The sequence below is a fragment of the Narcine bancroftii genome, chromosome 4, assembly GCF_036971445.1.
Source record: "Narcine bancroftii isolate sNarBan1 chromosome 4, sNarBan1.hap1, whole genome shotgun sequence".
NCBI lineage: Eukaryota > Metazoa > Chordata > Chondrichthyes > Torpediniformes > Narcinidae > Narcine > Narcine bancroftii.
Window position 1 is genome coordinate 48638156 of NC_091472.1, and position 18617 is coordinate 48656772.

Genomic DNA, 18617 nt, shown 5'->3' on the forward strand with positions numbered 1-18617 from the left:
TGGTCATTCAATAAAAGTGGGGGTGTGGAGAGGGTGCCAGAAGAGGAAGGGATTGAATGAAGAAGAGGAAGAAGGGATAATTATTGGCAGAGCAAGTGCAATCTGCAGCAAGTTCATTGTTTTCCTGTGTCCAAATTTGACAATTGGTTTGGGCAATTTTCACCAGTTCTGTTGCTGAGGCATGATATCTCTCCACCTAGAATGGGAGCAAACCTTGGCCCGAAAATGTGTTGGTCTAGAAATGTGATTAGGAATAGCACACTCGTGTGGTATAATGTTGGAAATGCAATGGTCTAGTTTCTGTTGCAACTTTGTGACAGAAAACATTTTGGTTTTTTTTAAACTAAAAATCAATGCTCTATTGTAACAGAATGTTAACAATCTCTTAAACTTGATCATCTTTCAAGTTCTAAGCAAAAATGGCAAATATGTTTTCACAATGCATTAGGTTGCCCACTTTATTTATTATCTTGAGGCTGTAGAAAATGAACTTTTTCTTTAATTGTTCCATTAAACATCTCCCTCACAGGATCTTTATTGCTGCCCAATATTCTCTGCTATTTCCCCCCTCCCACCCAAATATTCAATATAAACGTGATAGTTCCCCAACTTTTAAAATGCATAAACACAACCCATCTGGACCATAGCGAGAATACTCTGTTTATTCAATTATATTTTCTCTTTCCTTGCAAAATATTCTCCTTAGTTTCTTCTTTTGATGTCATGACCACCATATTACTCTCACTGACAAACAGCAACTTAAAGTTTTTTTTCTCAATATACCATACAAGCAGCAAAGCATTTCATGAGTTGACTAAATTTGGATTATTATTTCTCCCTTACTTTCCTAGGAAGTCAGTAATTTTGTAATTGTGTTGAAAAGATTAGAATAAACACATAAACAGCTATTAATGCATTAAAAACATATAACTGATATAAACCCAAATTTTAATCATTTCAAATTATTCAGTTCCAAAAGTAATAGATTACCTGTGCTCGGTCCTTAATTCTTCCAGTATCTATGAACCATTGTTTACTGGATCGTATAATTACTGGCTTCTTTGTTCGCCAGTCATATGGATAACTGTGCTTTATATCCTCCTCTTTCAATAGCATTTTTGATCCCTGCAACATTTGGATGACTGTAATAAAATTCAGAAATTAAATCCATAAAAATGCATCCACATTAAAACCAAGATGCAAATTAGAATTTCCTCTAAGCAGCAAATTTTAAGTTGGTTGTTCCAGTAATGTTGACAACTCTTGCTAGCATTAGATCACTTGGACCACAAGTACATCTATGTTAGCGTGTTGTCCATTGACTATAGCTCAGCATTTAACACCATCATACCAGAAAAAATAATAACCAGATTACGAGATCTGGGACTCTTGTGCATTGCTTTGCAACTCAACTTCCTCATCAGAAGACCACGATCGATATAGATTGGCAATATCACTTTCATGCTGTCCATCAACACAAGGGTACTCCAAGACAGCATGCTTAGTCTATGCTCTATTCTCTCTGCACTCATGATTGCGCAGCCAAGTTTGGCTCCAACGCAATCCATAAATTCATTGATGACACCATTGTTGTGAGCTGAAAAATGGGTAATGATGTCACAAGATAGGATGGAGATCAAGAATCAGAACAACAATCTTGCTCTCAACATGAAAAAAACCAAGGAGCTCATTGCAGACTTTAGGAAAGAGAAGCCAAGAGAGCACACACCTGTCTTCACTGATGGGATAGCAGTGGTGAAGGTTAGAACCTTTTCTGGGAGTCTATAGGTCCTCTCCTAAAGCCAGCACTTTGAAGCAAGCATGAATACACACCAATGCCTCTACTTTCTAAACCAGTGGTTCTCAACCTCCACCCACCCCCCATTTATGACCTTAAGTAATCCCTTACTAACCACTGAGAACTGACGGTGGACCTCAGAGTTGTATGCTCAGTTGCTGCTCATGATACCTACCCATGACAGGATCACCAGATCCAGCTCCAACAATGTCATCAAACTTGCAGATGACACATAAGTAGTTAGCCTAAGAGGTAACAAAGAAGAGGTGGAAAATCTCATGAAATGGTGCGAGTAATCTGGGCAAGGCGAAGGACTACAGGCAGACCAGGAGCAACGACCCTCCACGACACACCAACAACTCTGTAGAAGAGAGAGTGGAGAGTTCTTTGGAGTTCACTTAACCAGTGACCTATCGTGGACATTCAACATCTCACTTGTCAAGAAGGCACAACAGCGACTGCACTTCCTGAGAAGACAAGGCTACCAGCCATTATGCCAACCTTCTATAGGAGCTCTATCAAGAGCACCCTGGCCAGCTGCATCACAGTATGGTACAGCTGCTGCAGAGAAATAGATCAGAGGTCAATCCACAAGACCATAAGAGTGACAGAGAGGATCAATGGAGTCTCCCTCCCCCACAATCAATGTATTCTATTGAGATTGTTGTCTTGAAGTGGATTCGCAAAATAACTGAGGACCCTTTCCACCCTGCACTCAGCATCTTTCAGCTGCTCCCTTTGGGGAAGAGATACAGGAGTATCAGAGACAACACCACCAGGCTGAGGAACAGCTTCTTCCCATGGGCCATGAGAATGCTGAACAACCAAAAGAACTGCTCACACTAATGATCGGAGACTCATATTCACAAAAAAATATTTATTTGTAGAGATGAATACTTGTCTTGTATATGTATTGTCAAGCTTATTGTCATCTGACTGTACAAGTACAACCTGGTCCTCAATGCAAAAACACAACTAGACATAACACACATAGACAAATATAACCAGTTATATCTGGTTGTATGTCTGTGTTTTGTACTGAGGACCAGAGAATGCAGTTTTGTCAGGTTGCACTTGTACAATCGAATGACAATAAACTCGACTTGTCTTGAAAAGATCTGTCTGCACTACTGAAATGTCACATTATCCTTGCACTAAATGCAACTGTGAATATTTATCTATCTTATCATATTTGTCTTTTTTCCCCATTTTGGCATATTACATACCTGTTTGGCTGCAGCAAGTAAGGATTTTGGTGCATCTGTATATTATACTTACAAATTGAGGATGGCATGGTTAGTGTAGCAGTTAGTGCAACACAGAGCACCAGCAATCAAGCCTGGGGTTCGAATTCCGCACTGACTGTACGGAATTTGTATGTTCTCCCCGTGTCTATGTGGGTTTTCTTCAGGTGCTCTGGTTTCCTCTCACTGTTCAAAATGCATCAGGGGCTGTAGGTCATTTGGTTATAATTGGGCAGCATGGGGGTTATGGCCGAAATTTAAATGTGACAATAATCTTTCATCATCAACAAAAGCTACTCGGGGACCACCAGAAGATCTGTCAGCACTATTGAAATTTCAAGTTTTTTGGGACCACGAATTGCAACTGTGAATATTTATTTATCTTTGCTTTCATATTTATCATGTCTTTTTCTGTCTTGGTATATTGTGGGAGTCTAATTTATACAATTGTAGTTGGTATATTTTATGCACCTGTTTAGCTGCAGCACGTAAAAAAAAATCCAAATTTATCATCTGACTGTTCATATATAATCAGATGAACCATGATTTCAAGATTCCTTTATTGTCATGTGATAGCAAAGAAGATGTAATATTACACAAAATTGTCTTCTGTCTGCCACACACCACGGTACACACACATTTCTCACACAGCACATTGCAATCACAGTTCCATAAAAATGTAATTTTCAATAGGCAATTATAAATATTCTGGAATCCTTTATTCCATTTAATTTAGAAGAGACCCAATCTTACAGGATATCTTTCAGTAATTTCATAGCCTGTAGAAAGAAGCCATTTCCCTGCCTGGCAATCCAGATTTTGATGCTCCAGTACTTTGTTCTTGATGTTAGTGATGGATGGCAGGAATGCTCCCAGTGAATGTTGGTTATAGAGGAAAGGGAGACCCCAGTAATCTTCATGGCCCTTGTGGTGATCTCTTGTATTAACTTCTGGTCTGATGCTTAGGAATACCATACCAAACAATGATGTAGCCAGTCAGGACACCCAATTATGTGCCTGTAAAATATTTGTCAAGTTGGGGGCTGGTAGCCTTGCCCTCCTCAATCTCCTACAGAAAAGCAATAACTGCTGCACCTTCCTGACTAATGAAGAGGCAGTTGGGTCCAGGATAGGTTGTTCATCATATACTCAACAAGAAACTTTGTTCTCTTCAACCCACTCCACACCAGTGCAGTGGAGAGTGGACAACAGTCACCATACTGAAGCTCACAATCATCTCGTTTGCCTCTATCCCGTTGTATTCTTTAATAGCCCTCTACACTATCCAACAACGGCACCAATCTTTGTATCACCTGCAAACTTTCTAATTCACCAGATGCCTTTTTAATCAAAGTCATTTATGTACATCACAAACAAGACCCAACACCAATCCTTCCAAAACACCACTGAATAAAGGCTTCCATCACTACCCTGTGTCTTCAATGATTCAGCCAATTTAGTCTTCAAACCATCAACTCACGATGGATGCCAATCATCCGCACCTTCTGAATCGCCCTACCTTGAGGGACCCTGTCAAACGCTTCACTAAAGTCGATGTGTACAACATCCACTGCCCTACCAAGATCAACTATCTTTGATTAATCTGCCCATTTTCTTACAGTGACAACCCATTCAGATGTAGAACTGAGCACAGACCGGGCATCTTCATCCAGATTAGGAAAGAAAAATAAAATTTTAATCATGTTCAGGACACATGTTTCTCAACCATCATTGGCAAAGACTTGTAACTCTCCCTTTTTCCAAGCTGAAAATGATGAATGGTTTAAATACTAAGCAACGTGAAACAACAAAATAAAATGTATCTAATGGAGAGCTGTTTAAGGGACTACAATATTAAAAAGATGAGTTAATTTGGTCTACTTCACTTATTTTTCCCCACAAAGATAATCTTTTCTCGTTCCAGCTAATCGCCAGGAAAGTTCCATCATTTCCATGCAAGTCTTGAAAGAAACTTCAGCAAACTATTTGATAACTTTCAAGTGTGGTGGATTATACAACATCACTTTCCAAAAAACTGCCCACAAATTTGGATGACAAGATTTAGATTTTTTTTTTTAAAAAGTTGTTACTCTGCATTGGCACAAAAACAGCTCACTTTTCTTGAACCTAACAAAGAGTATCATGTCTACATTTGTATCAATACCTCCTCCCGCCCCATCCCGCCACACTCTCATATCCACCATTTTAACCAAATTCTGCCAAGGCCACATATAGCAAGGATCAATTCCTGGAATTTTCCATATAACATACTTCACACTTCGCTATCTAAATTAATGAGAAAGGACAAAATAGCTTTGTTTAAATGTTCCCCATTAAGGTAATGCCAACCTGTTTCATTTCCTTCATTAAGGACAAATTTGTTCTGAAGGTCTGATCCTGCTTCTTCAGTGAAAACACCATCTTCATTCACTAAACAGTCCTAAGTAGTGAACATATTAATTAAAATATTTGACATTTTAAGTATGATACATCATTCAACATGATAAGCTGAAATTTCCTTTAAATTAAATCACTTTCTTATTTCCTAACAAAGGGCTCAGGCACGAAACAATGTTTACCTTTTACTTCCTATGATTGCTGCGTGACCTGCTGAGTTTCTCCAGCACATTGGTGCATTGCACGTTCTTTAATGTCCATGACATTCAGGTCAATATATTTTAAAATATTCAGGGAATTAAGGGATATGGAGTAAAGAGAGAAATATGCTGCTGAGACGAAAGATCAGTATTGATTCTTTTGAATGGTGGACCAGATGTGAATTGCTTAAAAATCTAATCATGTTTCCCAATTCTTGTATTCCTTTGTTAACTTGCTTCCAAGGCAATGGACTTGATTCCCACCCCAGCTTCTGTCTGAAACTGACAGAAACTCTTCACTACCTTGGTGTCCTAACTGTACCAAAAATGAATAAATGATTGGTTGAGCAAAAAAGTGAGGGTGACACTCGACAGCAGCGTTAGATTATTGGAATGTCTTCTAAAGGACATGTTTAATTGAATCCTTAGCTTCCTTATCAAGTCGCCATAAGAAGCTCAATGACCCTACTTTCAACAACTCAGTTGCCTCAAGAATTTCAGCTGATATTTATCCCTCAACTAAAATGACAAAATAAGATATCTGGTCAATGCCACACATTCATGGGAGTTCAGTGTGTGCAAATAGAACATTATTGTTTATCATGTCAAGAGAGCAACCTTAGCAAGTTAGCACTTTGAAATAAATTGTGATTATGAAAAGTGTGGCAGCCTTTCTGGGTCCCAACATCCTGTCTCTCAGTAAACACAACCACATATGTGCAGAATAACATTTCTTGCAACCTTGCTTTCATGGAATAAACTGCTATTGAAATTAAAAGAGTGAACAAAGCCATTCAGCTCATATTATCATGTCTTTGCCAACATTATTAGCCATTTCAAAAGTGTATATATTTCATCTCTAACTTACAATAGGAAGGCCATGTTGTGAAGCTACACTATAATCTTCCATTCCATGAGCTGGGGCTGTATGAACCAATCCTGACCCTTTTTGCATTGTCACATGGTTAGCAGGCAAAAGTTGAGATCGTCTTCCTGGAATTATGGGATGGCCACAGACTCCACCCTTCAAATCAGAACCTATTACAAAATAGGTTAGAAATGTTATTCTTTATATTCTTGATACAAAACCATTCCAGCAAGTTAATCAACATCAGTTTAAGTCACAATATGGATGCTACAATCAGTTTCAGAATACCAAAGATAAAATGGGAGAAAACTTATTCACCTCACTAAATCTAATGAGCTGAAAGTGATGTTGTACAGAATACAGGGTATAGAATACATTCCGTTTGTAAAATTACTACTTTAAAAATGATTGCATTTATAATATTAACATACTAACCTAACTTTTCCCAATTTGTATGAATGTAACAGTACGGCACAGTAACAGGGCTTTCAGTCTATGCTGTCTGTGCTAAACAATATGCCAAATTAAACAAAATTTATTTAGACTGCAAATTATCCATATCCTTCCATTCCCTGCATTTTCATGTGCCTATCCAAGTCTCTTAAATGCTACTATTGTAGCTGCTTCCACCACTATTCCAAGCAGTTTGCTCCAGGCACCCAATACTCTGTGTAAAAAATAAACACATTGTTTAGACTTCTCCTCACCTCTCTCTTTAAATGAGTGTCCTCAAGTACCTGATATTTTCACCCTGGGAAAAAGTTTTTGACTGTCTACACTATCTATATGGCTCTCATAATATTATAAACTTCTATTAGGTCCTGATTCAACCTCTGACACTAATGAAAACAACCCAGGTTTTGTCCAACCTCTCCTTCTGGTTCACATTCTCCAATCCAGGCAGGACTTCTCCTGTAGCCTTTCCAAAGCCTCCACATCATTCCTGCAATGGAGCGAATAGAAATGCAAACAGTACTCAAAGTGCAGCCTTAAAGATTTTTATGGCTTTAACATAACTTTCTTGCTCGCTCTTATACTTTCACAGCTCCCTACACTGTCCACAACTCCAATCTTTGTGCCATCAGCAAACATACCAACCCCATCAACATTTCATCTTGAAGAGTAGAAATACATACAGGAATATAAATTTTATAGCATGTATTACAGAAGGGATATAAATCTCCAATACCAAAGAATTGGAGAAAGTTACTTTTAAATTCTTTTACCTTTGACCATCTGAAGGATTTCAAACTGTGTCCCTAGAATAGCTGCTGTGGAGCCTATACATTCTGTACCCAGAAGGTAGAGCTCTTCTGTGTTTAAGCACTTTACTAGGGAATACCTGCATTTCAATATAATAGCAATATTCTCATTTCAAAGATCAGTAATCAACCTAGCTTTTGCAACAAAATAATTTATAAATTTCACAAAATTAAAATCAGTTTTTCAATTTTCCAAGCAAATTAGCAAATAAAAATATAGAATAAAAACAAAACATTCAGTAGGTCAAAAATACAGTTCACAGAAAATGATTAGTAAAACTCCATTTTGAATAAGATATTCAATTGCAGTGATCTGAATAACTCAGTGATGTGCTTTTCAAGCTTACAAAAGCCAAACAGCAAAAAAAGCTGTGCCTTTGAAATAACAGTTCAAATATTTATTTTTCTTAGATACACATTACCATTTTGATTAACTTTTTAAACATTTCAACTAAGAGTATGCAACTCCTTTAGATTCATAGTGTTCACAAAAGACTATTTACTTTTTTAAATTTAAAATTTTATTTCCCCCCCCCTCCATAAAAGACTATAAAGTCAAACTGATTCTGTGCAGAGATTCAGGTTATTAGAAAAAGGTCAGGAAAATTTAAATTATAAGTTTTCAACATAGACAAGAAAAATAAAGAAAACTATATTATTCATTGAAAACTTTAGCTGCATCCATTTAAGAAAGTATTTTAATGTAACAATTCATAAATAAAGGAACATACTGGGCATTTGGCATGTAACAAACTGCCTGGTTGGCTGGAATGGTCCATGGTTGAGTTGTCCATATTAGTGCATGAACAGAGGATTCATTCTCTGCAAGAAAAAAAAAGAATTCTTTTCAGTCTGAACTGGAAAAGGCAGAATAACAACTTATTTTTTTTAAAATCACCCAAAATTCTTGTGAAAGGATGAACCATACTGAAGACAGGAATTATTTCTCCCACCTTCCAATCATCATGCATTGGAAAAATTGATCACATTTCAGAAAAGTGCACAAGAACAGTGTATTTTGCCAAAAGTTCTTGTACTAAAGAAGCCATGAATACTAATGTCAGTTAAAAAAAAATTAAGCACACAGAGAACATAGAAAAATACAGTCCTCGACGTTGTGCCAATCTAGATATTCCGAACAAAATTTTTTAAAACTAAACCCTTCCTACCTCATATCCATCAATTTTTCTTTCATCCATGTGCCTGTCTAATATTCTCTTACATGTCCTTAATGCTTCTGCTTCCACCACCACCCCTTGCAAGGCATTCTGACACCCACAACTCTATGTAAAAAAAAAGCCTACCCCTGATGTCTCCCTTAAAATTTCCTCCCATAACTTTGTACAGATGTTCTCTAGTATTTGCTACTCCCGCCCTGGGAAAATGGCACTGGCTGACTACATTATACCTCCCAGAATCTTTTAGACCTCTGTTAAGTCACCTATCATCCTGTTATGCATTAAAGCGAAAAGCACTAGCCCAGCTAACTTTGCCTCACAAGACTTATTTTCCAGCCAACATCCTAGTAAATCTCCTCTTCACCCTTTCCACAGTTTCTATATCCTTTTACAATGAGATGACCTAACTGAACACAATATTTCCAGTGTGATCTCACCAGAGATTTGTAGAGTTGCAAACTGACCTCTCGACTCAATCCATTGACTAATAAAGCCCAGCATCCCATAGGCTTTCCTACATATTCTGTTAACCTGCATGACAACCTTGAGAGATGTACAGATTTGGATCCCAAGCTCATCTGTTCTTCCATGATGTTAATTATCTGCCATGCTGATTATCGCTGAGGTGACTATACTTCTCCAAATACTCACAAACCCTGTCCTTAAGAATCCTCTCCAAATGTTTGCACATCACTGATGCAAGACTCATGGGTCTATAATTCCTAGGATTCTCCCCATACTTTTTTTTTAAACAAGGGGACAACATTTGCCATTCAACAATCCTCCCTGTGGGCAAGGAGGACGCAAAGATCATCGCCAATTCCCCATCCATCTCCTTCCTCCCTTCTCACAGCAACCTGCGGTATATTTAATCCAGCCCCGTGGACTTAACAATCTTAACATTTTTAAGAAGATCCATCACTTCTTTCCTAATTGCAACATGATCTCGCACACAAGCTTGTTCTATTTTGACCTCACCTTGACTAAGGTCCTTTTCTCTGGTGAATAATGAAACAAACTATTCATTTAGGACCTCCCCAACTGTAAGCAGCCCTACCTTCACCCTCCATCATTCTGTACTTCTCATCTGTATAAAGCGCCGCGGGGTTCTCCTTAATCCTACTTGCCAAAGTCTTCTCATGCCCGCTTCATGCTCTCCTAAGTCCTTTCTCAAGTTCATTCCTGGCAAGAATACAATTCTCATGAGTCCTTCCTGTTTTTTTGCTTCCTAAATCTAAAATCTAAATCTTCCTTCTTCCTCTCAACTTGTTTCACCTATTTTGTCAACCACAGATCCCTTTACCCAGTGACAAACCTATCCAGAACCCCGTGCAAGTGGCCCCTAAACATCCTCCACATTCCTTCTGCGTTTTCTGCCAAACTCTCCCCAACAGCTCGAGCAAACCTTCCCACCAGGATATCGGTACCTTAGAGTACTTCTTAAGTTGGTACTTTTTTTACTCCGACTGCAGTTAAAAAGACAAAGCATGCTTTATTAAGTACAGGTAGATGCAACCTACCTTCCTCAGCTGGACATTTATCACAAAGTACAAAAGGAGAGGAGTATCAGGGTTCAATGTTATTGTAGATCATAACAGCCATGCTAGATTTTAATTTTATTCAGCTGACAATGGTCTACAGACAGGAACCAGGAAAAATAACTTATTATTTCCCTCCAATATAGAACACAAAGATCTGAATTTTATTTCCAACTCTTAAGCTGAGGTCTACTGACTTGGTATTTAATGTTGATCATAATTAAATTTACCAGTGGTAGGCATAGCTTTAGCAATATGCTTTCAGCTCTCAGTAGCTTATCAAGCTCACGCTCGTGTTCAGTAACTTACTAAGGGACCACTCCCTCCGTGACTCCCTTGCCCACATATCCCTCCTCACCAATTGTCCTCTGCCACCTTTCCCTGTAGCCACAGGAAGTGCCACACGCAGCCATTCCTTCTCCCTCACCACCATTTGGAGCCTCAAACAGTCCTTTCAAGTCAAGCAACATTTCACTTGCACTTATCCGTGGGAGCCATCTACTATATCCAGTTCTCCCTTTGTGGCCTTCTCTGTATTGGAGAATCTGTGCGCAGACTGGGAGATGGCTTTGATTAGCACCTTCGCTCTGCCTACGACAGTGACAGGGATCTCCCAGTGGCCAACTACTTCAATTCTGCGCCCCACTCCCCTGTTCACTTTTGTCCATGGCCTCATGTACTTTTCTACCAAGAACAACCCTTGATTTTCCACCTGAGCACTCTCCAACTGGGTGGCATTAGCATCAACTTCTCCACTTTCTGCTAGTCTATCTCCATTCTCCCTCCCTTTCCTTTTAACTTCCCTCTCCATTCACAGAGACATCCCTCCTCTCCATTCACAGAGACATCCCTCCTCCCCCTGTTTGCTAGCGTTCCCTCCCTACTCCATCCACCTATCCTGCCTTTGGGACCACACTCCTTCCCCGTCCCCTCCCATCATTTGGTTTGAGCGCCAGCCGACATTTTTTTTATATCTTAATGAAGGGCTCAAGGCCAAAACTTTGGTTATGCATCTTTTTCTTTAATACATGAAGCACACTGTTGACCAGCTGAGTTTCAGATTTCAGATTTATTGTCAGAGAACATGTGTACATAACCTGCAGAATTACCACTACTTGGTAGTGCAAAAACATCTGAACACAGCATAAATAAAGAACTGTAAACAGAATGAATGTAAAACTGACTGTGCAATACAGACAGAATAAAAAAAGAAAATCAATAAAGTACACGAGTCTTTAAATTAGTCTCTGTTTATTGAATTCTGTCTATTTGTTTATCATTAGTTGCGATGTTCATTTTTATTCTAGGATACATTGTAATTAGTGTGTGCGTGTGTATACACGTAAAATTGAATAAATAAAAGAATAAAAATAAATTAAATGAGTCTCTGATTGAGTTTGTCATTGAGGAGTCTGATGGCGGAGGGGTGCCAGCTGTTCCTGTTTTCTCTATCTTTGCGCTTTTACTTTAAATCACGCTGTCTGCAGACTTTTTACTTCGAACTTACTAAGCCCCTGATTTTAAAAATAGGCAATTCATGCACAACATTACTTTGAATTCATTTTGAATGTTTCTTTACAAAGACTCCCCACTCCAGAATTAACATTGCAGTGTTTCATTAAGGTACACCACCAATCTGCACCGTAATCATAGCTTAAACCCAACCATAGTTCTCTGAAACACATACTATACCTGTTGCTGAAATCAATTTGGATGGAACGCTCAGGAGAGGAAACTTGACAAATACCGATCGACTGACATGCTCTTGATTGTATTCAAGCTCAGCTTCTGCCAATGCTGTCCTACAGAGATTTAATGACAAGCTTCAACTCATTATCCTAAAATTACTTCAAATTCCAAGTGACCCCAATGAAATAAGTTACAAACCTCGTAGAAGGTGACCAAAATACAGGTTTATAATCTCGATAAATGTAGCCCTGAAGATAACAAAAAGCAAGAAAAGTCATGTGAATTTTATCACACATTGAATTATATAATGAAAAAACAAGAACAGCAGGTACCTTGTCAAACATTTGATGAAAAACTTCTAACTGTTTGGCTTCATATTGCTTGTCAAAAGTGTAATAACAGTTGTCCCAATCTGCCATCACACCCCATCGGATAAATGCTGAACGTTGTCGTTCAATTGTTCTTTCTGCAAATTCTCGAGCTACAATACAAAAATCATATAAAAGGGTTTAAGAAACAATATGTAAAAGCATATTCCTAATTTTAGGGTAAGATAAGAAGAGTAAAGATCTCTATATACAGGTTCAAAATAATGACATTGTTAAATTGCACACTTCTTATTGTTGCAAGTATGTTTTCTATTTGTTGCCATGTGTTATTATTTTAATCAAGATTCCTTGCAACATGCATTTAATGGCCAAGGGGTGGCTTCTAAAAGTAATACAGGACTGTGTATATTATAACTGCTTTGATTCAGCCTAGCTTTAAATTTGCCATATCCATTTACAATTTCACAACATAACCACTGGCAAATATAGTATAAAATAGGTCAAATGATCATCAAATATTCCTTGGTAGCTGAAGCAGCATTCAAAAGGAACCGGATGATACACATACCAGAATGGATGCCCTTTCATAAATTGTTGTAGGCTGAACCATTGAGATTTCTAAATAATTATCAAAGCTTTACTGCAGTTGCTTGTTTCAATGGTTTCACAGTTTACAGTTCCCAGTAAGCAACACAGCCATTAAATACAAATCAACTTGTAACTTCAAACAAATTACCTTTTGTCCTGATCTCTATAGGAGAGAGCATTTTGGCTTGATCACCACATTCTGCCAATGCTCTAAGCTCAATAGGTAATCCATGACAATCCCATCCTGGTATGAAATGAACTCTATAACCTCTCATCATCTGAAATCTATTTGTGATATCCTTTAGAATCTGCAGTTGGAGAAATAAAGTGTCAAATCAAACTATGATGAAACAGCTTTGTTTCATTTGCATATACTTGTATGAAAACTCATCATCAGCCGAAATACAAAACTAAAATGATCTATTTGCTCAGCAGTTAACAATTTTTCTATTCAAAATGTATAGAGACGTCAGAAAATATGAACTTACTTTATTTAAGGCATGACCAACATGAGGATCGCCATTGGCATAAGGTGGTCCATCATGAAGACAAAACTCCTTTCCTTTCCTGTTTCTTTGCCAAGTATACAGCTCTGAAAAACCACATTCCTATAAAAATTCAATTTACATTAAAATGCCATTAGTTTGTAAATTTATGACACACAAATCAGAATAGCTCAAAATGAAGAAAAGAATTTCAAAAGAGTGACAAAACCATGCAATCAGCCAACCAATCACTCTATAAGTATTATAGGTACATAATCCTTTATCTGGAACTGTTCCGAATTTCAGAAAGCCAGATTGAACCCACCCAAATTGTGCTGCCGATTTCCGCCCCCCAACCCTCGCCGCCCGACTGGCACTGCTGGTCTCCCCCCCCCCACCCGCCCACCCGACTCCACTGCCGTCTCTCTCCCCACTTGCCGGATTTTGGAGCTTTCCAGATCTTAGATGTCCGGATAAAGGATTGTGTTCCTGTATTGGAATTGTCAAATCCAAATATTTTCTTATCCGATGTGATACAAAGTGCAAGAGAAACAGACATTTTACCCAGATAATTAACTCCTCCTTTGTGTTTTCAATCAAAAACCAATGCTTATAATTACAGCATTTCCAATACGACTGCACAATGAGATTACCAAGCTGTTTTATTACAAATTTAGACAAGAATATGTTAAAGTTTGCATTTTTATGATGTCCAGACATTAGTTATGAGAAAAAGCACCACTGATTTTGTTTTTTTTAATTAAATACAAAATTCCGTAGTTAAAACCTGTCTTAGGAAGAACCTCGTGCTCACTCAAAGCAGACATTTTTTTCCCCTCCAGACAAGCTAAATTAGTATTTAAATTAATTATTCAAAGCCATCATCCAAAGCCCCCAAACTAAACCGACTTTTGGCTGACAATTCAAAAGGACACTAAAACGTGCATTGTTCTGAAGAGTTTACAAAAGTATTAATAGGCCATTTCATGTCAGGTCTCTGCCTTGAGACTGGCTACGGAGTGGATAGAAAAATGGGAACTTACCTTTCAGAAAGCAGCCCTAAAAGGCTGCTCCAGCACCCCATTCATATCCAGAGGCACCTCATTACGCCCTCTGGAAACGACGGAGGTGGGGCAGCAACGCCACCCGGCAACATTACACGGCAGAGCAATGGCAGTCTTCCCTACCCATAATCCCCCACACAGCTGAAATCGCTCTATGGTTCCCAGAAAAGTTCCAGCTGCGTGGGGGATTATGGGTAGGGAAAACAGCCATTGCTCTGCCATGTTTTGAGCTGCAGAGAGCGGCCCCGAAGGCTGAAGCAGCCCGGTGTGGCTGTCCCAGCCTGCACCGGCTGCTCCCTGACAGCTCCCGCTGCCCCAACAGTCCTGGCTGCGAGCTCCCGCAGCCTCAGGGGCTTCCCGCCACCCCTGACTTGGAGGGAGAGGGCTGAGTGGGGAGATGGGTTGCGGGCTGACGGCATCATCAGCCCACCCCTAAACAGCTGCTTAGCGTGGCTGTACATTCAGATTGATCAGCAGAGGGCTGCGCTGCGGAGATGATCCCTCTTAGAGTGGGCTGAAATATGCGGCTCGGAGACCGCCTCCACACATTAGAAAGGTAGGTGATTATGCGTTTCGACAGAGTTTCTCCGCCTTGACATCTCAACTTTTGGGCTATCTGAAATGGCCTGATTCTACTCGAAACTGGCGTAACAACACTACATGAAGGGCTATTCAGTTACACATTGTTACTGAGTAGTAGCAATCGCACTGGGAGCGGTGTCCATTCATCAATAACTTCCCGCACACCCGGCAGCTGATCACAATGGCTGTCAATAACCATAGGTCTCGCACATCAGCGTTAAGGCACCGGATTCTGTTCTAATCATACCTCATTCTTGAAGCTTCCACACCTAAAACATAAATCTGATATAGCAGTATTCAGTCTATTTAATTTTTGTGGAGTCAAATATAACTAATGCAAAAAATTATATTGAACTAACAAAACTAATAATTTTTGTCATATTATTCTCACACAATTCCATCCAATCTTTCTCATTTATTTGTCTATTTAAATCTACTTCCCATCTTAATCTCACTTTATGCGCCCCTATTTTGGGGGATTTCCTTTGAAATAAATTATACATTACAGAAATAAATTTATTTACATTACTATTACAAATCAATAATTCTAATTTAAGGTAACGTCAAACTTGGACCCATTTTAATCAGTCAAAAAAAAGTCTCAATTTGATAGTTACAGAAAAAAGTATTGTTAGACACATTCATTCTTCATTCGTTCAAATGTTACAAATCTCCCAGCCTCAAAACAATCTTCTATCCTCTCAATACCCATCCGCATCCAAGTCCTCAAAAATTGATTATCCCTAGAAAATGAATGTCTATTTTGACAAAGAGGCATTTTTCGTGAAACTAAACTTTTCATACCTATTCCTTTATCCTTGGTGGTGTGAGCAGTCGGAGAAACCCAGCCACCACGTTGAGGGTCGTTAACAACAGTTTTTATTCAAATTCAGCGCGCCCCTTTAAGGGCAGCACGAGCTCAGTCACCTGGTACATTGTGGCATCATAATCGCTGCCCAGGGCGCGCACTGGAAGGGAGGCTGGAGTCAGAGAGAAGCCTCTGACCATGCCATTTCCCCATGGCTGTCCTGCCACGTGGCAATACAAACGGGGCCGGTTCGCCATGAGGATGTACACCTTCACATATCAATATTATTCCATAATTTAATCAAATGTTTCAAAATAGGTGTTTCCCTACTTACTACCAACAATTTAGAGTTCCATTTATAGATAAAATCTGTCAGTTTATTTCTCCTATTTTACTAAATTCTATATTAACACAAGCAGAAATTTTATCTAAACTAAACAGTATATTAATATATTCATAAAATGCGGAAGTTGTAAGCCCCTCCCAACCCCAATTCAAAAGAAACCCTTGAGGCAATGGTGAACCAGTGGTAGCAATATGGCATTGGGACACCATGTTTGGGCATGGAATGGAGGGAAAATCTGCAAGGACTTGGCTGTACTGGCAGTGTTTGGTCTCCACTGAAGCGAGCTGGGTGGACGGTTCATTCGATCTGCTGAGGGGCACCATGTGGAAGGTCTGAGCATGAACTAGTTGCTTGCCCTGGAGGTTGACGAACAGTGAGTGAGCCCAAAGAAAATCTGCGCCGAGCAGGGGTCTGTCCACCGAAGAGAGGGTGAAAGACTACTGGAATGTGCAGTCTCCAAAACATACAGGAATCAGTCTTTTTTTTTGAAGGTTCTGATGGCGGTGTTATTGGCAAGCCAAAGGCAAGGACCGTGTGGTCTTGTGCATGTCTCGAGCACTGTAGGGAGTATGACGCTAATCTCTACCCCCGTATCCACCATGAACTTGCAGCCTGAGATGCTGTCCCAGACATGGAGAAGGTATTTGGTCAACCAGCTGCCACAGCCACTGTGGCGGCTGGTCACATCATTTCCTGGGAATGGACAACCCCCAACATTGATGATAGAAACACCATTTGGGATCTGGTCTCTCCATCCTCTGATGGGGTGGGGTATGCTCACGTGGTGGACTAGACTCAGGCGTTGTCCTCTATGGTGGCCGCGAAACACAGTTAACGTAGTCTACGGCTTCGCGTTTCGAACGGTAAAGAACACCGCAACATTTGGAGGGGGAGAGGAGAAGGGGAGGTCACTGAAATCAACATCAGCCAAGAGGAGCCTGATGCCCTCGGGCAGCTGCTCAAGGAACGATTGCTCGAACGTGAGGCAGGGCTTGTGCCCTTCTGCCAGCATGAGCATCTCGTCCATGGGGGCAGAGGGGATTTTATCGCCTAGGCCATCCAAGTACTGGAACCTGGCTGCTTACTCATACCGTGAGTGGCCATACGTGCTAATGGGGAGGTTTTTCTAGAGCCATGTATTTACCTTTCTCTGGCGGCGCTTGATGAGGTAATTGACTCGTGAGGCGGCTTCCTGGTCGAGTGAGCTGACTATGTAGAAGTATCTCGTCAAATCAGAGGTTATCTGTTTGATCTGGAACTGGGCCTCCGCTTGACCAAACCAAGTGCAGGGCCTGTTCGTCTAGAAAGTTGGCAGCTTCAATGCAACAGCACCTACAGCTGCTAGTTCAATTGTTTTGAGTCTTCAGGACACCAATGTAGTGGGTTGTGAGCGAGTGCAGCTAAGAGACTGAGACAACAGGCTGAACGCTCAGGTATTACAACTGCTTTAATTTGAATCTTGCACTGCAGCCTTTAAGCCTTATTGTGTCACCTCCCAACATCCTGACACTTGCGTCCTGATGATGCAAGCGTGAATGCAATCTTCCGGTCTGGACCGGAAGAGAGGGTCCCGTGATGCAATCCTTGCCACGGCTACACCGTCAACCATGTGTGACAAGAGGGACCAGTTCACCGCTACAAGAATGTGTGTTGCCACACCCTCGCCATTTTTCCTTTCCATAAAAACTTCTTAACACTTGCATTTAAATTCTTAAAATTTTTTTTTGAAGAATAGAGATGGGGATCAATTGAAAAAGATACTAAACTCTAGGGAAATTAACACAATTTACCCCACCTACTAGAGTAATAGGTAGGGTATTCTACTTGTTCAAACCTTCAACAATTTTATTAAGTAAAGGTAAATACAGTTCAACTCGATTATCCAAAATAGGATTCTCCGTAAACCTCATTTAATCAGAAACTTTTCCAGAGCGAAACTGACCAGGGATGTCAGGCTCCCAGCTCCAGCAGTTGCGGACCTCAGGCAGGAGTGGGACCCTCAGGCTCCCGGCTCAAGTCAGGCCTCGGTGGGGAGGTGTCAGGACCAGCGGTGGCCAGCATTATTTTTGGTGAGAATTATACATTAATTCAATGCTTTAAAAGTCTCACCTTGCTGTTTGTTGTTGTTTAAACACTGTTACAAGATACTTACTGTGGCTATTGGGCTGTTTTTTTTTTAAATGACTAGTTCTTTTAACAAAATCATTTATCCAAAATAGGCCCGGTCCTGACCATTTTGGA

The 18617-nt window shown here is 39.9% G+C and overlaps 1 protein-coding gene across 3 annotated transcripts in view; it reads right to left on the reverse strand.

Moving 5' to 3' along the window:
* iars2 (isoleucyl-tRNA synthetase 2, mitochondrial) overlaps window positions 1-18617 on the reverse strand; it is a 136290-nt gene that overhangs the window by 103188 nt on the left and 14485 nt on the right. For 2 of the 3 annotated variants that reach the window (XM_069931232.1, XM_069931234.1), the window contains exons 2-11: window positions 13580-13699; window positions 13240-13399; window positions 12507-12655; window positions 12373-12422; window positions 12178-12287; window positions 8501-8591; window positions 7734-7849; window positions 6508-6677; window positions 5392-5482; window positions 991-1142 (exon numbers count right to left, since the gene is read on the reverse strand). In XM_069931232.1, coding sequence (XP_069787333.1) covers window positions 991-1142; window positions 5392-5482; window positions 6508-6677; window positions 7734-7849; window positions 8501-8591; window positions 12178-12287; window positions 12373-12422; window positions 12507-12655; window positions 13240-13399; window positions 13580-13699 — 1209 coding nt within the window. Of the gene's footprint in view, window positions 1-990; window positions 1143-5391; window positions 5483-6507; window positions 6678-7733; window positions 7850-8500; window positions 8592-12177; window positions 12288-12372; window positions 12423-12506; window positions 12656-13239; window positions 13400-13579; window positions 13700-16026; window positions 16106-18617 lie in introns of those variants that run through there. The other variant, XM_069931233.1, reaches the window with a different exon arrangement.